Source organism: Geotrypetes seraphini, chromosome 15 (assembly GCF_902459505.1).
Source record: "Geotrypetes seraphini chromosome 15, aGeoSer1.1, whole genome shotgun sequence".
NCBI classification, from domain to species: domain Eukaryota; kingdom Metazoa; phylum Chordata; class Amphibia; order Gymnophiona; family Dermophiidae; genus Geotrypetes; species Geotrypetes seraphini.
The window spans coordinates 28,492,920-28,512,144 of record NC_047098.1 but is presented as its reverse complement, the minus strand read 5'-3'; the positions used below and the strand labels follow the sequence as shown (position 1 = coordinate 28,512,144).

The 19,225-nt window shown below is 44.2% G+C and overlaps 1 protein-coding gene across 2 annotated transcripts in view; it reads right to left on the bottom strand.

Moving 5' to 3' along the window:
* The window catches only part of YWHAE (tyrosine 3-monooxygenase/tryptophan 5-monooxygenase activation protein epsilon), a 110,103-nt gene extending 91,174 nt beyond the window's left edge, over positions 1 to 18,929 (bottom strand). The window contains exon 1 of one of the 2 annotated variants that reach the window (XM_033921750.1): positions 18,720 to 18,929. In XM_033921750.1, coding sequence (XP_033777641.1) covers positions 18,720 to 18,783 — 64 coding nt within the window. In that variant the 5' untranslated portion in view covers positions 18,784 to 18,929. Of the gene's footprint in view, positions 1 to 13,862; positions 13,957 to 18,719 lie in introns of those variants that run through there. The other variant, XM_033921751.1, reaches the window with a different exon arrangement.
* Between the last annotated feature and the right edge of the window lie 296 nt (positions 18,930 to 19,225).

Sequence of the window (19,225 nt, the reverse complement as noted above, 5' to 3'; positions counted from 1 at the left end):
ACAAGCTGTAAATGAGGAAGCTGGTAGTTTGGGAGACCAATAAGAATAGAATTGCAATAGTCTAGTTTAGAGAGAACTAAGGAGTGTAGAAGTATATGAAGGAAACCCATGGAGAAAAGTGAACAAATAGAGTGAATGTGATAGAGAGCAAGGAAAAAGAGGAAGAAACTCTTTTGAAATGTTGGAGTGGAAAGATAAAGATATTGTCTATCACTACTCCAAGAATCTTAGTAGTTGCTGTAAAAGAAAAGATAGTTCTTTTCTTAGTGAAACTGGGCAGGTTTGGAAAAGGAATTCCAAAGAAACATGATAGCAGATAAAGGTCAAATGGCCCATCTAGTCTGCCCATCCGCAGTAACCATTATATCTTTCTCTCTCTAAGAGATCCCACAAGCTTATCCCATGCCTTCTTGAATTCAGACAGTCTCCACTACTTCTTCCAGGAGATTGTTCCACACATCTACCACCCTTTCGGTAAAAAAGTACTCCTGAGCCTATTACCTCTTCATCCTGTGCTCTCTCATTCCGGTGCTTCTAACAGAACTTGTTAAGTCACTTTCAAGTATCAGATCAGAATCCACCGAACATCTAAACAGCAAAGAGCACGAAAGTCCTCTGGGTAACCCTCTATGGAAAGAGGGGAGAGAGACTGGCTAATTCAAATGGAACCTCATAATCACCTTTGGAAGAAAGGATGGAACTGTTCTGAGCATGACCCCAGCTTCAATAAAACAGAAACGAGTCCTGACATGAGTGCCTGCAACTCCAACACCCTCCTGGCCGAAGTCATGACCACTAGAAGCACTGTCTTCGATGTCAGATCCTTCAGAGACAGTCTATCCAACTGCTCAAATGTGACCAGTTGGAAAGCCCATAAGACCAGATTAAGATGCCACTCTGGGCAAGCTGGTCACCAGAGCAGATCTATGCCTTGTAGAAAACATACCAAGCCAAGTTGCGCCACCAGGGAGGCTCTGTGAATTTGACCTCAAAAACAGGTCAATGCAACCATCTAAAACTTTATGGAGCTCAATGCCAAACCTTTTACAGGTCATCCTTCAAAAGAGACAATATTTGAGCCAAGGGGGACGTGCATCCCATTCACCGCCCCCGCAGCATCCATATAAGCCTCAGTACTGCGAAACACCATGAAGACAGAAGAGAGTCCTGCCACTACTACTACTGCACTGAGAATATGTTTCAGTGCCTCTGCTCTGTAGTAAAAACAGAACATAAATCAAATCAATTGACTTGTACTCCCTTGCAATGACATGTCCCCCATGTTCACCTATAGCTCGAATCAGGTCAATTGCGCACACTAAAAATGCCCACCTGAGCACATAATCATGCAGATGCTGCAGTACAATGAGCAACAGGAGGACCTGGAACGTGAGCGCAGGCAGGCAGTGATACAAAAACAGCAGACACCCGACCAATTGCAGCATTCCGCCATCTCCCTCCCTCCACCTCACCTTAGTTGTAGAGTATGCCAGCTTTCTTTTTTGCCCAGCCGCACGCGCAGCTGCTCATTTGTTCAATATTCTCCTCTGACGCAACCGGAAACAGGAAGTTGCAGGAGAGAAGATTGATCAACTCGAGCAGCCGCGTGTGCGTGGCTTTTTGAACACGTGCAGCTGGGCGAAAAAGAAAGCCGTTATACTCTACATCAGTGTTTTTCAACCTTTTTACACCCATGGACCGGCAGAAATAAAAGAATTATTTTGTGGACCGGCAAACTACTAGGACTAAAATTTAAAAACTCAGTTTCCGCCCCATCACCGCAAGCTCGGTCACCTCAGTAACTATAGAAAAATAGACAAATATAGTGCAAAATATAGACAGCAGATATAAATTCTCAAAACTGACATGTTTTGATCACTAAATTGAAAATAAAATCATTTTTCCTACCTTTGCTGTCTGGTGATTAATTTCATGAGTCTTTGGTTGCGTTTCCTTCTGTCTGTGTATCCTTTCTTTCTGCACTCAGGACCAAGAATTGTCCCTTTCTATTCCCTCCCTCTTTCCTTCCTATGTCCTTAGTGCCCCCGGTGCCTCCTTCCCAAGTCCTTAGTGCCCCCGGTGCCTCCTTCCCATGTCTTTAGTGCCCCCGGTGCCTCCTTCCCATGTCTTTAGTGCCCCCGGTGCCTCCTTCCCATGTCTTTAGTGCCCCCGGTGCCTCCTTCCTATGTCCCTCTCACTGCCTTCCACACTTTGTTCCACCCCCACCCCCGAAGCCTGCCTGCCTGCCTGTCTACCTCTCTCCCTCCCAACCTAGCCATAGCCAGCCTGCTGCCTCCCTGCCGCTCAAAAAAAAAAAAAAAGCCTCCCTCCTTCCTTTCCTCTGCTCTTACCGCCCTGCTGCAGTTGCTAAAGCCGACAGGAAGTCTTTCCGATGTCAATTCTGACGTCGGAGAGGACGTTCTGGGCCAGCCAGGCAGCGATTGGCTGGCCCAGAACGTCCTCTTTGATGTCAGAATTGACATCGGAAAGACTTCCTGTCGGCTTTAGCAACTGCAGCAGGGCGGTAAGAGCAGGGGAAAAGGAGGGAGGCCTTTTTTTTTTTTTTTTGCGCCTGTCCTTAATCTTGCCGGCCCTGCGTGGACCGGTAGAAATTTCCTGCGACTGGCGGTTGAAGAACAGTGCTCTACATCTAAGGTGAGGTGGAGGGAGGGAGATGGCGGAATGCTGCGATCGGGCGGGTGGGGACCACGCGATCCTTGATTGCCTCACTGCGGGGCGGTGAATGGCCTTGTCCCCGTCCCTGCAGAGGCCACTATTTTTTCTTCCCTGTTTCGGCGGGTTACCCGCGGCTAGCCACCGTGTCATTCTCTATTACAAATCAAAACAACTTTAGTTACCAACAGTCACAATTACAGTAAATACATCAAATAAGATCATTAAAATTGATGCTAAACAGATACATTTTAAGAGCTTTCTGAAAAAGAAAATAAGATTCTGCCTAATACTGAGCAGTAAGGAGTTTCGGTCATGAAGGTCACCTATGAGGTGATTCTGAGAGGCATATGCTTCGATAAAGCATCTCCCTGTAGCTACCAGCATAAGCTGCATCTCGCCCAAGACCAGGGGAGCTGCATCTGTAGGGAGTGTCTTTGAGGTGACCACCTGGAGAGAAGAGAGACCTGGAGTGGCCACATGTGTGCTTTCACCCAAGGAATAACGTTTAAGGCAGCTGCCAATGAGTCCAGCACCTGAAGGTAATGCCAGACCGTGGGGCTCAGTAAGGCCAGAATCTTAGAGATATGGTTCCTATATTTCTGTTTGTATGGCTTGAGAAGAAAAACATGGCTCCAGGCTGTGTCAAAGCAGACTCCCAGATATTACAAGCATTGAGTCAGCTGTAGGTGACTCTTTCAGAAGCTGACTATCCAACCAAGTCTCTGGAGAAGATCCACCACCTGCCACACTGCAAGCTTAACCTCCTGACAAAAGGAGGCCTGGATAATCCAATCATCCTGTTATGGATGCACCTGTATGCCCATTCTGCGGAGGTGAGCCACCATCACCTTGTTAAGATCAGGGCTGTGGAGTCAGAGTCGAGGAGTCGGAGTAAATTTCGGGTACCTGGAGTCGGAGTCGGAGTTAGAAGTACAAAAAAACTGAGGAGTCGGAACATTTATCTACCAACTCCATTTTTGAACTTGGGAGTATCAATCACGAGCGATTCTTTCAGCTATAGCACCCACTATATACACAGCACAAATGTTGCGAGCAGCTTCTGCGGCCTTAGAACCTTGATTAAAAGCAAAAAGAAGGTGGTGTTGAAAATGCTAATTTCTCTCAACTTGACATTCCATTTTAACGATCTGAAAATTAACCAGTGATGTGGAGTCGGAGGAAATTCGGGTTCCTGGAGTCAGAGTCTGAAGTACAAAAAACTGAGGAGTCGGAGTCAGAACATTTATCTACCGACTTCACAGCCCTGGTTAAGATGCAAGGAGTTGTATCCAATCCGAAGGGGGGGGGGGGGCATTAGCTTGGCATCATGTGAGAATACGAGGCATGCATGTGTTTGTAATAGAGAGTTGCGCAGAGACAGAATCAAACCCGTCCCTGCTGGAATCAAACCCGGCCATGCCCAGCCCCATAAACTTCAATAGTAGTAATTTCATTTAATTGTGCTACTGAATTAAAGGCAAAGACCCTTTATTAATTTGGAAATATTAATTAGGAAGAATACATACTTTGTAAAAGGGTCTTTGCCAGAGCCTCTAATGTAAACATAAAATATAAATACTGTACTCCAGCTGATGAGGACCCTTCAAGCTATGTCAGCTGAGGACTTCCTTTGAAGGTGGCCAGGGGGTCCCTTTTGCCAAGCTTGGCAGGCAGCAGTAGCGTTCCTGAGTCACAAATGCTGGCACTAGAGAATGACAAGGGGACAAATTTGTCCCCGTCCCCACAGGAACTCAATTTCCCCGTGCTGCCCCTGTGAGTTTTGTCGCTGTCCCTGCCCCATTCCTGTAAGCTCTGCCTTAACCACACAAGCCTCGAACATTTATGATTTTAAAATGTTTGAGGCTTGTGCAGATGAGGACAGAGTTTGTAGGAATAGGGCAGGGACAGGAGAAGAACTCACAAGAACCGTACAGGAAAATGAGTTCCCATGGGAACGGGGAAAAATTTGTCCCCATGTCATTCTTCATTTAGCACCTCAGTGGCTCAGGGATACTGCCAACGACTGCTATGATTGGTGGAAGAAAGTTCTGGTTGCCTCTGGAAGAGGTCCTCAGCTGGCGGTGCTTGGGGATCCCCACCAGCCACAGCAACAGTCAGAACTGGAGAAATAAAACCAGAAAAGCATTTCATTTTCTTTTGAGCACACTACAAAGACATCTGCTTTATATACTTCCCAAAGCTAACATGTTTCAGTTTATAATAAATATATATATACTGTATATATTTTTTTAACCTTTGTTGTCTGGAGATTTAGTTTTCCATCAAGTTTGTCCCAGTTTCTCTTTTTTCTGCATTCGTCTTCTGCAAATTCTTCAAGTGGTTGCTGTTCATTGGTTCCTCCTACCATGGCCCAGCATTTCTCTCTTCCCTCCCTCCCATTGTACAGCATACTCACTCCCTTCTATCCTGGATCTTTTTCCCTCTCCCCACTCCTGCACAGCATTTCTTCCTCTCTCCTCTACCCCTTGTGCAACATGTCTCACTGTCCAGACATCATCATCTTTCTTTCTCTCATTCCCTCCCTTGCTGCAAAAAGGAATGGGGAGAGGGATCCAGGGTGCATCTCTCCCATCCCCTCTACTGTCACATTCAACATTTGTCCCTCTTATCCTCTGGACTATGAGCAGCATCTTTCATCCCTGCCCATCAGCCCAATGTCCAACATTCCCCTTTCTATCACCATTCTCCTGCACTCTGCCACCTCTCTCTCATTCCCCCCTCTTGCATCCCTTTCAATCTGTCTCACTGTTCCCTCTCCATCACAATATCAAACATTTCTCCCTCACTCTTTTCCCACCCTATTCCCAACAATTCTCCTGTTTTCCATTCCCTGTGTGCACCATCTCTTTCCCTCTCACTCACACCCCCATGCTCAACAATTCTCCCTTTCTATTCCCTCCTCACCTCAGAATCTTTCCTTTCCTCCCTCATCTCAAGTTCATGCCCCTTCCTCTCTCCCAAGTTCATGCCCCTTCCTCTCTCCCAAGTTCATGCCCCTTCCTCTCTCCCAAGCTCATGCCCCTTCCTCTCTCCCAAGTTCATGCCCCCTCCTTCTGTGTCCAAACGTGCTCACCCCTCCCTTCTTTTTGAGTCCCAAGTTTGTGCCCCCTCACTTCCAGCCTTTATTCCAAGTTCATGCTCCCTCTCTCTCCCTTTCTTGGTCCAATGCGTGCACTCTCTCCTTTCTGTGGTTCAACTACTTCCGTGCCCCCCTCCCACGAGATTATACTAGAGCCATCCAGGCCGGCCACCTCCTTCCTGCCTTCCAACTGTACTTTCTTCTAGGCAGTGCTGCATTTCCTGCACATCACTGACCCAGAGGCCTTCCCTCCGATGTCAGCTCTGACATCAGAGGAAAAGCTTCCAGGTCGGTTCCAGGCGGCATGCTAGGACCGTTGCACGTTGCGGGGAGGGGGTGGACCCCACGTGTTCCGTGGGATTCTCATCATCCCCGTTCAGCTCTCTAGTCCAGTGTTTTTCAACTTTTTTGTACCTATGGACCGGCAGAAATGGAGTAATTGTTTTGTGGATCGACGGTTGAGGAGTGCTGGTGTGGACTCGGGTGCCATTACTGGACTGCCAAGAGAGACGGGGTGGGGGGAGTGACTCTTCCTATTAGGCTTCTCCTCAGCCTACCTGGGGGCTCGGGAGGTTGCGTCTCGCGCTCTGTCTTGCTGCTCCAGTTCCTTGCCACGTGTTGCAACAGCGGGACCTTCATTCCTTTTGGCCAGGTCTGGGAGCAGGGGGACCTACCGCTCCTTCCGGGGAGGACCAAGAGGAGAGCGCAGGCCGGGGAGGTGGTGGCTTTCTGTGCATGCACAGCAGATGCCTTCAGGGAGCATGGACGGTGGACATGGTGCCCGCTTCGCACGCCTCCAGCTCTCCAGTGGCCTTTGACCCAGAGTTGCCCATCAGTCACTGCACCAGATTCATGCAAGCTCCCCGTTGGCGGCCCTGGCGCTGCCTGGAAGACAGCTGCACTGGTGTTTTTGCCTGTGTGGTCCATGAGGTGTTTGCAGTGAGCCACCTTTTTAACTCTGTGCTTGCAGGGGATGCTGGTTCTTCGCGGACTGGCAGGAGACCGCGGACCGGCGGTTGAAGAACACTGCTCTAGTCTGTAATTGCCAAACATTTGATGGGACCCCTGAAAAGATCTCTGGGAAGAGGACTTGGAGGAAAACTGGCAGGATTTTCAAGAGGCACGAAAATTGCCTCTGTTGCTCCCGGTGGAATGACCACCCCTGCTATCTGGGAAGTTTAAACCTTTGCCAAAAAGCAACTTCCCCTTGAATGGCAATCTGCTGAGAGTAGCCTTAGAAGTCAAGTCGCCCAACCAATACCTGCTCCAGAGGATCCGGTGGGCAGACACGGAGTAAGTTCCGCAGGGGTCGTTACTCGGACTGCTGCTGTTCAATGTATTTATTAATGACCTAGAAACAGGGACGAAGTGCGAAGTTATAAAATTTGCAGATGACACAAAACTTTTTAGTGGGGTTAGGACTAAAGAGGACTGTGAAGATTTACAAAGAGACCTGAACAAACTGGGAGAGTGGGCAAATAAATGGCAGATGAGCTTTAATGTAAAGAAATGTAAAGTCTTGCATGTAGGAAACAGAAACCCGATGTACAGCTATACGATGGGAGGGCTGGTAATGGGTGAAAGTAGCCTAGAGAAGGACTTAGGGGTACTGGTGGACAAAACAATGAAGCCGTTGGCATAGTGCGCAGTAGCCTCTAAGAAGGCGAACAGAATGCTAGGCATTATTCAAGAAGGGTATTAAAACCAGAACGAAGGAAGTTATCCTGCCGTTGTAGCATCCGCATCTGGAGTACTGCGTCCAATATTGGTCGCCGTACCTTAAGGATATGGTGATACTCGAGAGGGTTCAGAAAAGAGCGACAAGATTGATAAAAGGTATGGAAAACCTTTCATATGCTGAAAGATTAGAGAAACTGGGGCTCTTTTTCCCTGGAGAAGCAAAGGCTTAGAGGGGACATGATAGAGACTTACTCTTGTAAGGGCATAGAGAAAGTGGAGAGGGACAGATTCTTCAAACTTTCAAACACAACAAGAACAAGAAGGCATTCTGAAAAATTAAGAGGGGACCGATTCAGAACCAATGCTAGGAAGTTCTTCTTCACCCAAAGGGTGGTGGACACCTGGAATGCGCTTCCAGAGGGTGTGAGAGGACAGAGTACGGTATTGGGTTTCAAGAAGGGATTAGATGATTTCCTGAAGGAAAAGAGGATTGAAGGGTATAGATGAAAAAATTATGTTCTTACCTGTTAATTTTCTTTCCCTTAGACGCAGCAGATGAATCCAGAGACCAATGGGATAGCCCACATCTACCAGCAGGCGGAGATAGAAAAACTGATTAACAGGTGGTCCTATTGGCTGGCACTCCTCCTGTTTATCAAGTATAGCTCCTTACCCAAGCATCCATAACCATCAATAGGCATAGCATGTAAAAAACTTCTTTCCCATAACAAATCTCAAAAAGCAATAATACAGAAAACAACCTGCCATAATAACAAACTGCGAACGTTGCAAAAGAAAAAACCGACAGACAATATCCAGAAAGGGCGGGGCTCTGGATTCATCTGATGCGTCCAAGGGAAAGAAAATTAACAGGTAAGAACATAATTTTTCCTTCCCTAGCAACAGCAGCAGATGAATCCAGAGACCAATTGGATGTAGCAAAGTAATCCTCAATCTGGGTGAGAAGCAAACGCTGCCTCCGCAACAACCAAAGCACTAAACACATCTACCGCATGCGCCCTCACATCCAACCAGTAATGCTGAGAGAAGGCACTCTCGGAAGACCAAGTAGCCGCGAGACAAAACTCCTCCAAGGAAAAAACCTCTGGACCGAGTCCAAGAAGCAGCCATCGCTCTGGTGGAATGGTCATGAAGTTCTTTCGCCAACCGCTTCCCTGCCATCAAGCAAGCGGAAAGAATGTCCTCCTGGACCCATCGAGCGATGGAGGCTTTGGATGCCGCCATACGTTTGAGGCATCTCGTGAAGAACACAAAAGGTAATCTAAACAATTAAAAGACATTAGAAACCTAGCTCGCGGAGAACGCTATGCACTTTCAAAAAAATGCAGTGAATAAAAGCACGTCTCCCCATTTCTCCTCCCAGGATGAAGGAAAAGTGAGAGTGACATAAAAGAAAGGATGCCACCTCCTTAGAAAGAAATTGTGGACCGTCCAAACTGACACCCCAGATTTTGTAAATCAGAAATAGGAATCCCTGCCAAACAAGGCCTGCAACTCAGAAAACCGCCGAGCTGAAGCGATGGCCACAAGAAACCCCGTGTTCAATGGCACAGCCCTTTAGAGTATCAAAAGACAAGGATTAAATGAAGCCTTCGGTAAACTGCAAAGAAGTACCTTAAGACTGTACTCCGGACCGGACTGGGCTTTCTAAGAAGTATACGAATATACCGTACTCCATTAGGAACTGAACTACATAAAGCTGAGAAGGAACTGAAGAGCAATATACCTAGCCCTTGTAATAAGCTAAGAATGGCACTTAAAGCTGAAGAGAATTGAACGCTAAGCCCTCAGCAATACACTTGTGTCAAAAAAGAACTCTGTAAGAGTGCAAATGTGGAGAAGTACCAAGAAGGAAAAACCTCCAAAAGGAAGCAGAAGACGTCTGTATCGCTTGGACAAGAGAAGAAACAACCTACTTCGCATAACCCTTACACGTCAGCCATGACTTTTCAAAAGCTAGGTCGCAATACCAAAGTACTACAAATATCCATGTTGATCGGACCCTAGGTGAGCAAATCCTGAGATACTAGGAAATTCAACAGTCTGGCTGTCAAAAGACTCAACAGAACCGCACAGCAAGGATGGCGCAGCCAATCCATAGATTCTACAAATACTGTGCCCTGAAAGCAAGCTTGAGATGGCAAATCCAAGCCATCATCAGGCAGGGGAAAACAGTCTAGTTACAGGAGATCTCACTTCCATAAAAAGAGCTGGAACGCCTGAGCCAAAATTCTCAATATCCAGGATGTAGAAGATTTCACTATTACTAACATTTACACTTTCTAGAGCGTACACAGCGCTGTACACTGTAACATACAATAAATGGGCCATGCTCAGATTTCGCGGAGAGAAAGTCTATCCAAACTCTTTTCCTGACCCATAAAATGATCTGCCAACAGACGAGGAAGATAAGGGTCCACCCATTGAAGTAGAACCACTACTTTACCTGCCAACTGAGTACATCACCTTCTGCCCAAGCTGGAGAGAAACATCCCCATCATAATACTGACTGAAAAAACCTTCAGCGTCATTCTGGAAGAATGATCTGAAGCTCCAGAAACGGTAGCCTGATCATGCTCCAGAGTAGAAGAATGAACAAGTACTGAGTCGCCTCTTAAGACCAGACTCCTGGAGCTGAGGATGGAAGGCACCGAGCCTCCCAACCCGACAGCCCGGGATGTTTGGTGACCATGAGCTAGTCCAGCAAAGACCGAGGCATGCCTTTGAAAAGAGAAATCATACAGAGCGATGCATGAGGAGCCTACCAAATAATTGGAGCCCTGAGATACCGGGAACCACCGGAACAAAAGCGACTGCTGTAGCGTTATAATGGGAAAGCAAGCCGAAGTTCCCAGTGGAGTCAGCAACATAGATCCTAGAACCTGTACAGAATCCCATACTCTTGGTCATGGTGACCGAAGAAGAATGCAAACCTGAGACTGTGACTCATCGCCCTAGTCTCTGGGAAGAAACACATTTCTCTCCTATATGAATAAAAACATCTCCCCGATATACCTATAAAAAGTACAGGAGAAAAGAGCGCTGTGCAAATTTGAAGATTCACGTCCAAAGAACTGAGGAAAAGAAACCACCCTTTTCGTGTCAGTCAAATGGCCCGACTGGAAGACGACCAAATCAAGCAGTCAGTCAAGAAGAAATAAGGTGAATTGCCTGGTAGCGCCAAAACGGTACCACTGCCCACATTTTCTAAAATGTTCGTGAAGCCTTGGGTAGGCGAAATGGCATGTGCCAAAACCAAAAGCGCTACTCCAAGAGAGGCAAGCAAACCTAGTGCCGATTCGGAGTCCATAGTGAAAATGTAAATATTCTCCCAGTTTTTCTGCAGAAATGTGTAACCCTGAGAAACTAATTCAGCAGAATGGGATCCAGCCTGCCCAATGCCCCCTTCTTGGGCACCATGCAGTAAGTGGAACAACGTCCCTTAGTTCCTGAAGAACTACAAGAACTGCTCTGAGGACCAGTAACACTTAAAAGGGAAACACAAAACATAGAGACTCCAAGAACGAACTGGAAACCTGAGGAGGATGCAAAGTTGCAAGCATCCTGAAAAATGTTCACAGCCCCCTGACCTGACATTATAGCATCTTCTCCCTCATGAGAAAGCCTGAAGAGTCATTGGAAGAAGTCAAGATCCCCTCAGAATGAAGTGTAGAAGGTCAGGAAACGGCAGGAATAGAACTGTAGGATCTGTAAGAAGAAAGAAATTCTCCTAGGAAAAATCAAGTTTCGCAATGTAAAGAGGAGTATACTGGAACCATGAAAACAGTACGAACTCCATGCAACGTGAGCAAAATACGTAAACCGAGGTACCACTGTATCAGAAAAAATTATTAGTAAGGTGAGAACCTAATCTTTCATTACACTATAATCTTGTGACCACTATCTCAGGTTCAGAAAACTTTTAAAAGCATTTCTATACTAACCCTGAAATAACTGAAATGGTAATTGTAAAAGCCCATTTCTAAACTGACTAATGCAACTCTTGGGGAAGAGCCAACAATGACCTATTTTAACTTTATCTATGTACACCTCTCACCTCCAAATTTGTGGGAGTTAGGGGCAAAGCCTGCCTGTAAATCTAGAAATATTGCAAATAACTGTAAGGTTTACTCTGATCTACCCCCACCTTACCTGGAGGTTTAGCGGTGAAGCGGGGCAAGAGCAATCTTCCTATACTCCTGCCCCATCCAGAGCTATGAACAAAAGTGGCACGAGGCAGGTGTGTAGGAAGATTGCTCTTGCCCCGCTTCACCGCTAGACCACCAGGTAAGGTGCGGAGTGGTCTGGGAGGTGGGATGGTGGCAGGGGTGGGTCAAGGTTTAGAAACTTACGAATAACCAAAGTCATACGTTCTAAACCCGCAAATCTGGAGGGAGGAATGTACAGTATTTGTAACTGTATTATCTACCTATACTACCAACTCTATTGAATGTCTATGTCAAACTGTCCATTTTAACTTCCTGGGTAATTGACCCAACCTCCTGTAATGTAATCCGACCTTGAACTGAATAGGTACAGGCGGAATAGAAAACCTGATTAACATAACATTACAGAAACATTTTCCCCTGGCAAGTGACTAATTTCGTGCAAAAATATGTTTGAAACCTTATCCATATGTCTGCTGTTGTCTATTTCCATTGGATCTCTCCAGCGCAGAATTATTATTTTTATTTTTACTACCATCATCTAAAAGGGTGTCAGGTCAAAACTGCGGAAGATAAAGGCGCGCGCCGAAGAAAATAACTATTTTTAGGGGCTCTGACGGGGGTGTGGGGGGGAACCCCCCCACTTTACTTTATACAGATTGTGCCACGTTGTGGGGGCTTTGTGGGGGGTTTGTGGGGTGACGGTGGCGGGCGGCGGGGCGGGCAGTGTTCCCTCTAAGCTGAGCAGGAGTCCTCCACCCACAGTCTCACCAATAGAGGGTGCTGTTTTACTGTCACATTTTTCAATTGTGAGGGACAGGCAAGTTCTGCAGGACTCCAGGGAACATACCTGTCCTTAGCGACTGAAAATATTCCACCCCCTAGTGGTAGCAATGCAGCTGGAGGACACCTGCTCAGCTTAGAGGGAACAGTGGACCCCCCACATTTTACTGAAAACTTCACTTTTTCCCTAAAAACCGGGAAAAAGTTAAATTTACAATGAGGGGGGTTACAACCCCCCAAACCACCCACACGCCGCTGCGATCTGTATTAAGTAAAGTGTGGGGGGGATCCCCAACAAAAACCCCCGTTGGAGCCCCTAAAAACTGTCATTTTCTTTGGCGCGCACCTCTATCTTGCGCTCAGTTGTCGGCGCGCACCTTTGTCTTCCGTGGTTTTGTCTATGAACCATCTAAAAATAGTCCATAATGCACTAGCTTTGACCTTTATAGCAAACTTTTAAATTTAAGTGTATATTCTGCTTAAAGCACTGCAGCAATGTCAAAAATTTAAAGATCTACTAACAGAAGGTAATGCAACTAACAGAATTAACTGAAAAATGTCATCAATTTATTATGACACCCAAATACATGTTGACTCTTTCTATCAGAAGATTAATACAATAAATATTTACTTACTTGTAGCCTGCTTATACAAATATCTTATTTAAAAAGATATAACCTGAGGTTCTGGCCACAGATAAAGCTGGTTCATACCAAAATTATCTTGGAGCAAGTGCAACATTACATTACATTAGGGATTTCTATTCCGCCTTTACCTTGCAGTTCAAGGCGGATTACAAAAGAATTATCCAGGATGTATTACAACAAGAACTTACAAAAAAAAAAAAAATTGGTCATTTTCAAAGAGAGTAAGAAATGGGTAAGGTTATTTGTTTGGGGCAGTTGGCTTAACAAAGTAATATGTTTTGGGTTTTTTTTTTAATTAAACTTAACCACTTAATTCCTCTTTCTTGGTCAAGTTGCAGCAGATAAAGATCAATCTACTCCATTGATATTCTCTTTCTAATCTACTAGTACTGCAGTAAAGGGATGATACTCAAAACTTAGTGGGAAGCCAAGGACGGGCCTCAATGACAAAATGCAAGCACACGAGGGAGTCATGAAGGTAGGATGTCAATAGACCAGCCAAGGACGTATTGTTCAAAAAAAATCACTTTACTGATGAATAAGCTGCAATGGCTCAATAGACTCTGCGACTTATTCATCAATAAAGTGACTCCCTCATTGTGTGCTCAAAACTTAGTGCCAGAATTTTACACTGTACAGCACCAAATGCTCAGAGGGCTTGAGCGCTAGTGTACACCATAGATGGTCATAACTTGTATTCTAATTAGGTAACTATTCCTTCCTAACGCTCAGATGAGTAGCACTTCAATGCCCAAAAGCAAATAATGGTCTATAATGCCAAAAACTTACCACCAGCTCAGGGGCAGCGCCAAGAGGTTTGGGAAGAGGATGTCTTCTCAGTTTCTCCAATTTAGTCTTCTTTTGGAAGCAGAAGGAAGCCCATGCAGCTTCTACACACTGATGATGAGAAAAAACATGTGTGCAAGTCGGAGCAAAACCGAAAGTGAAAGCACACAATGGTGCCTGTTTTTCTGTGCTTAAATAGGAGCCTTTCAAAAATTTTAATGCAAACATTTAAAAGCTCATATTTAAAGGTGCAGAAAAACAGTGCTAATTTAATGTGCACCTGCACTTCCAATTTTGTCTGGACATACACACAAGAGCCACACTCCTTCCCTTGCTTTCAGTTTAATAGCATTAATTATCTGCAAATATTATTTAACTCTGAGCACTGCTTAGTTGTTTTTCTGCGCTACTATTGCGCTATGGGGTTTGCACTGTAGGCTTCAGCACTCAGGCTGATAGAAAGATAGTCTCTAAATGTTCACATAAATATCCACACTTAATTCAACACTAACTCCCACCATCTCCATAATATGTCTTTCACCCATCCACTTAATCCTGTTTCAACTAATGTTCTCCATTATCTGGTCTAAGAATTTCCATATTCCATTAAGAGTGTTGGCCTCCAGCAACAGGTTATTTAGGCCTCATCTTTCTTTTGTCTGCTTTCAAGTCATATCAAAGTTTTGGTAGCTGTGTGGATTATTACATTTGTAAACCTGTGATCCAAAACAAGTGTCTCCTTGTGCTCATTAAGAAGGGCTGTGGAGTCAGTACACCAGACCTTTGACAGTTATGTTTATAACTATTTTAGATCCAAGACTAGATATAAATATGAAATAAATTTTTATTTCGAAGCTCAAGTCCACAGCCCTACATTTAAGTTTGGGTTTTAACTTTAGTAACTTCATGCAAGTTATAACAAAGTGTGTTAAACAGACGATCTCAATGATGATTAAAAGTAGAATGAAAAGGCTTCACACACAAATGCATCAATATTATCTAACCTTAATTCTTGAATATTTATGATAAACCAGAAAAGATAATATTAAAGAATGTACAAAATCCAAGAGTCTGAATCCCAAAATCTTAAAAACTTCCCAGTGAAAACAATACATAAGAAAATACTGCCTTCTATCCATTTAAAAGTAGAATTAGTAAGAGTATGTAGGCTAATATAGATATTAAAGAATACAGAATATTAATTAGTATGGAAAATAGTCCTGAAAGCTTTTTTTAATATCACATAGATTAATCCACACTAAGGGGTCCTTTACTAATTAATGAGCAAATTAATGCATAACTATTATTATACAAATATGTTAACCAGTTTTGCATCATTTTTGCAGTTAGCATGTACTAAGTCACATACTAAGAGTATTTTGTGTTAAGAGCAGTAAGTAGGCAGGACACAGGCAGAAGACAAGCACTGACAATTGTGCAAGTCTGCTAAGCATCTTTGTGATAACTGCAACCAGAGTATCATGCAAAGAGCATGCTGGGCACCTCCCCCCTCAATAGTTGCTGCTTTAACATCTGCACTTACTGTACATCAATTTATTGCATCAGGGCACAGTAACTGCAAAATCTAATGCACTTTATTAAAAGGATCCCTACATATAGTGTACTTGGGGGGGGGAAGAAAAAATGGTGGACAAAGATGTGTTATATCAACACACTGCACACAAAGTAGTCCCATTAATGTTTTCCTACCATGGAATCAGTACAACAGATTTATTAAATGCCAAGTAATTTTTTACATCTCTGCTCACATAATGAATTTGTAAACACAACTTTTATAAAGTGCTTATATTTTGTAATAGCTGGATAACCATTTTATCTTCAACCTGGACCATGTTTTGCCAACCAGAGGCTATATCAAGAAGAAACCATGATGCAAGTTCAAATGAGTGGTTCAAATATTAGGCAACACGGTAAAGACTCTAGCATCACTATTTCTCTCTATTCAGCCCTGGTGGGCAAAATGGTTTACATCAGATATTGATATAGAAAGACCATGTACTGAATATTGTGTAAACAGTGATCCAACCAGTGAAGATAACATTAATACAGTAATAAAGGGTTTATGTCTACCAATTCATTATATAAGCAGAGGTATAAGGAAATTACTTGCCATATACTAAAATCTCTATTATGGTAATTCCACAATATTAAAACATTAGTGGAAGTTTTCGGTTAATGTGGTTAGTCATTTAAGTTATGTTAAAACAGCATGCTCTGGGACTATATTCATTACCAGTTATATATGTGCCCAAGACATTATTAAGTGCATCTTTTTTTCTACATAAAATTTACAGGCATAGAACACACAGATCTACATTTGTTAATCATAAATATTCTTTAAACACCTAAGCTATTTCAATTATTCACTTATGAATTTAAGTTACTGACAAATTCTTAACCTTAATATCAACAAGTCTCTTTTCCATTTATACCTTAGTATTAGATTTTTAAATTCTTATACTAATGTTCTTACATGGCTATGGTCTTTAATACAATTTCAGTCCTGACAAAGTATTATAAATATTTTTAACCCCAAAAGTTGTTAGTCATAGATTAGCTAAGGGAACAGACAACCTCTCCATACCCATCATTCAAAAAATCTGTTCTCATTTGTAAATTATCTCATAATAGTTTTTGCCTTTTTTATGGGAGGGGAAGGACTGGAAATCTTAAAAATAAAAAAATAGAATGAACCAAACACCTATCCTTTCCGTAAAGACCCAGAGTTATCATAACAATACAGTCATTAAAAATCCTAACAAAATATGAAAAGCCAGCTTAGGCACCAACCTCTTTCCTTTCTTCCCAGATCTCTTACTACTACCTCACAGTTATCAAAAGATCCCAGGCCTCCTGTCTGTTTGCATCCTTCTCTACCCAAACCAGCAGGATTAAAGGAGCATTACCTGCCTCTGTGTCCTAATCCCCTGGTTTCAGTCTTACATTTATACCTGAAACACTAACCCAGAGAGGAGATGGACAGGTAAAAAGCACTCTTTCTCCTTGCCATTAGGGGTGGTGGGGGAGGCGGGACAGAACAAGCAGGCACATTAAACATTGAGAATAAATGGATGGTGAGAGATTTAGGAAGGTCCACAGACTGACCAAAGAAGAAAGGTATAAGGTGAGACACCATAGTGGACATCCCTATTATGAAACTTCCAACAAGGACCCTCATTTTGGGGTCACCTTCTATTAAATCTGTTCAGTGTCCCTGGATACTGAATGTGCTACATTCAACACCTTGTTCTCAATATTTTTATCACCTCCAGGTTCTAAGCTTCTGCTAATGAGATCTTTGGAAGGTGTATAAGAGATATGAACTATAACAACCTTCACATTATTACATTCTTAGATATAAATGCATCCTCAGCAAGCCACATCTAAAGAGATGTAATGCATAAGCTTCTCAGACCACACATTTTTCTCTCATAGGTTGACCCAATAAAAGGTATGGACCCACAGATTCCTGTTTTCTCTAGGACATAATTTTTGTTTAAAAAACTAACTATATCAAATTACATACAGGGTACAAAAAAATTAAATATTGAAAAAAATATTAATTTTAGTATTATGCTGTTTCTCCTCATCATTATTTCAAGCCATTTGTATTTATTAGCCAAGATATTAATCCAGAAAACAGCTTTGCCAATATTAATCCTTGAATACATTATATGTAGAATAAGGTACGCTGCCTTTAATAATTACTATTCCATTCATTTTCTCAACTGGAAAACAGTTGGCAATTAGGAAAAAAATGCTACAAAAGCATTACATTCTAGTCAGGCAACACCTCATATTCATTATCAGCAGCCTCAATAGGCTACAAAAAGTAATAATTTCAGCAAAGTGGATTCTGACAGATGTAAGAATTCTAGAAATGTTAGTCATTCATATACTTTTTAGGCCTGGATCACTTCGGCGCTCTGTTCACCAGTCTAAAAGCGGTCTACTATTAATAAGGGTGACACAGAAGGTATCAGCCTGTGTTCTATGTGTTGAGTTTGGCAAAATGATGCCTGAAGCAGGTGCTGAAAAAGCTTGAGAATGTGTGCATGCCTACCATTCCTTCAAAACGAAGACACTAGTCCCGCTTTGGAAAGAGCAACTCCGCGACATGGGGGGGGGGGGGGGGAGAAAGAATGAATGAATGTTGGGTACAACTACTCCCTCTGCACGCCCTCAGGTTCTCATCACCTCCCACTATTGAATGAATGAGCCACAGCATAAGAGGAGCCTTGCCCGGATCTCCCCAGGGACCGCAGATCTGCGACCTGCTTCCTCCTCCATGCCGCAGTTTTCGTGAAAGACAAGTCCCAGAGTCCGCAGCTACACCGGGGACACGCCCCACCCTATCCCCCGAGAAAAGACAGCCCGACCAGTTCTATTCCCCCACCCAAGCCGCCATCTTCCAGACCGCAGTTAGAACACAGGTTGTCAGTGCCCACTCTCTTGAGGTCCTTTCCCGTGCCTGTCTCAGTGTTCCTCTAGCGACACTAGCTTACCTCAATGCCTCTTCCAGAAAGGATCAACGGCTTTGGCTATTTCCTAGACCGTTCACCCAGAAATTGCCCTCCTCCCCGGCCGCCATTTTACAACCCCACTCTTCCCGTTGTACGCCCATGACACCAGCATTCAGTTTGGTCCCTGAATCCCCACGACGCTCCACTCCACCTCGCCTTCCACTAGCAGGTTGCTTTGCCCTGACTTCCCAGAGCACCCAGAGGGTCCCCACTCCCTCCCGCTTCTCCTCGTCCCAGATCGCAGACACTCCGCCATTTTGTCTCGTCTCTCCATTCTGCACCGATATCTGGTTAATTCACTGTGTCCTTAGCTTACCGTCGTATCTTTCAGCCTGTTCAGCTAGCTTGGCCTGGTATACTAAATCCTCTCGCTCTTCCATGCTTGTAGCTAGTATGGGGCGGAGAGCTCTACTTAAGCGGATGGAAACTGATTGTATCTCTGACTATCAGCACCTCAGCCTCCCTCTCTGCCAGTCCAGAGAAAGATGGCGGGGCCTTGATCCGGGCACTTCCGCCTGCGCACGCAGCAGACAATCGCTCAGTTCTATGGCAACCGCTCCCAGGCAACAACTGGGTGCAGGCGCGACAGGTGTGGGTGGAGCCTCTGGAAACGGGGCGGAGAGTGCAGTTCTGTCGCGCTGCGTAAGTTTGGTTATCACGCCCCTAGAAGCTGCTCGGAAGAGGTATACGCGGCTATATTGGTAGTTACGTTCCGCTATGTACTGGATGCTACAGCGGGTTTGGTTGATGTTTTGTTTTGAATTCTTGGGTAGGGGTCATGTGAAAGGGTTTATGTTATAGTACATTTCAAATGAATGGAAG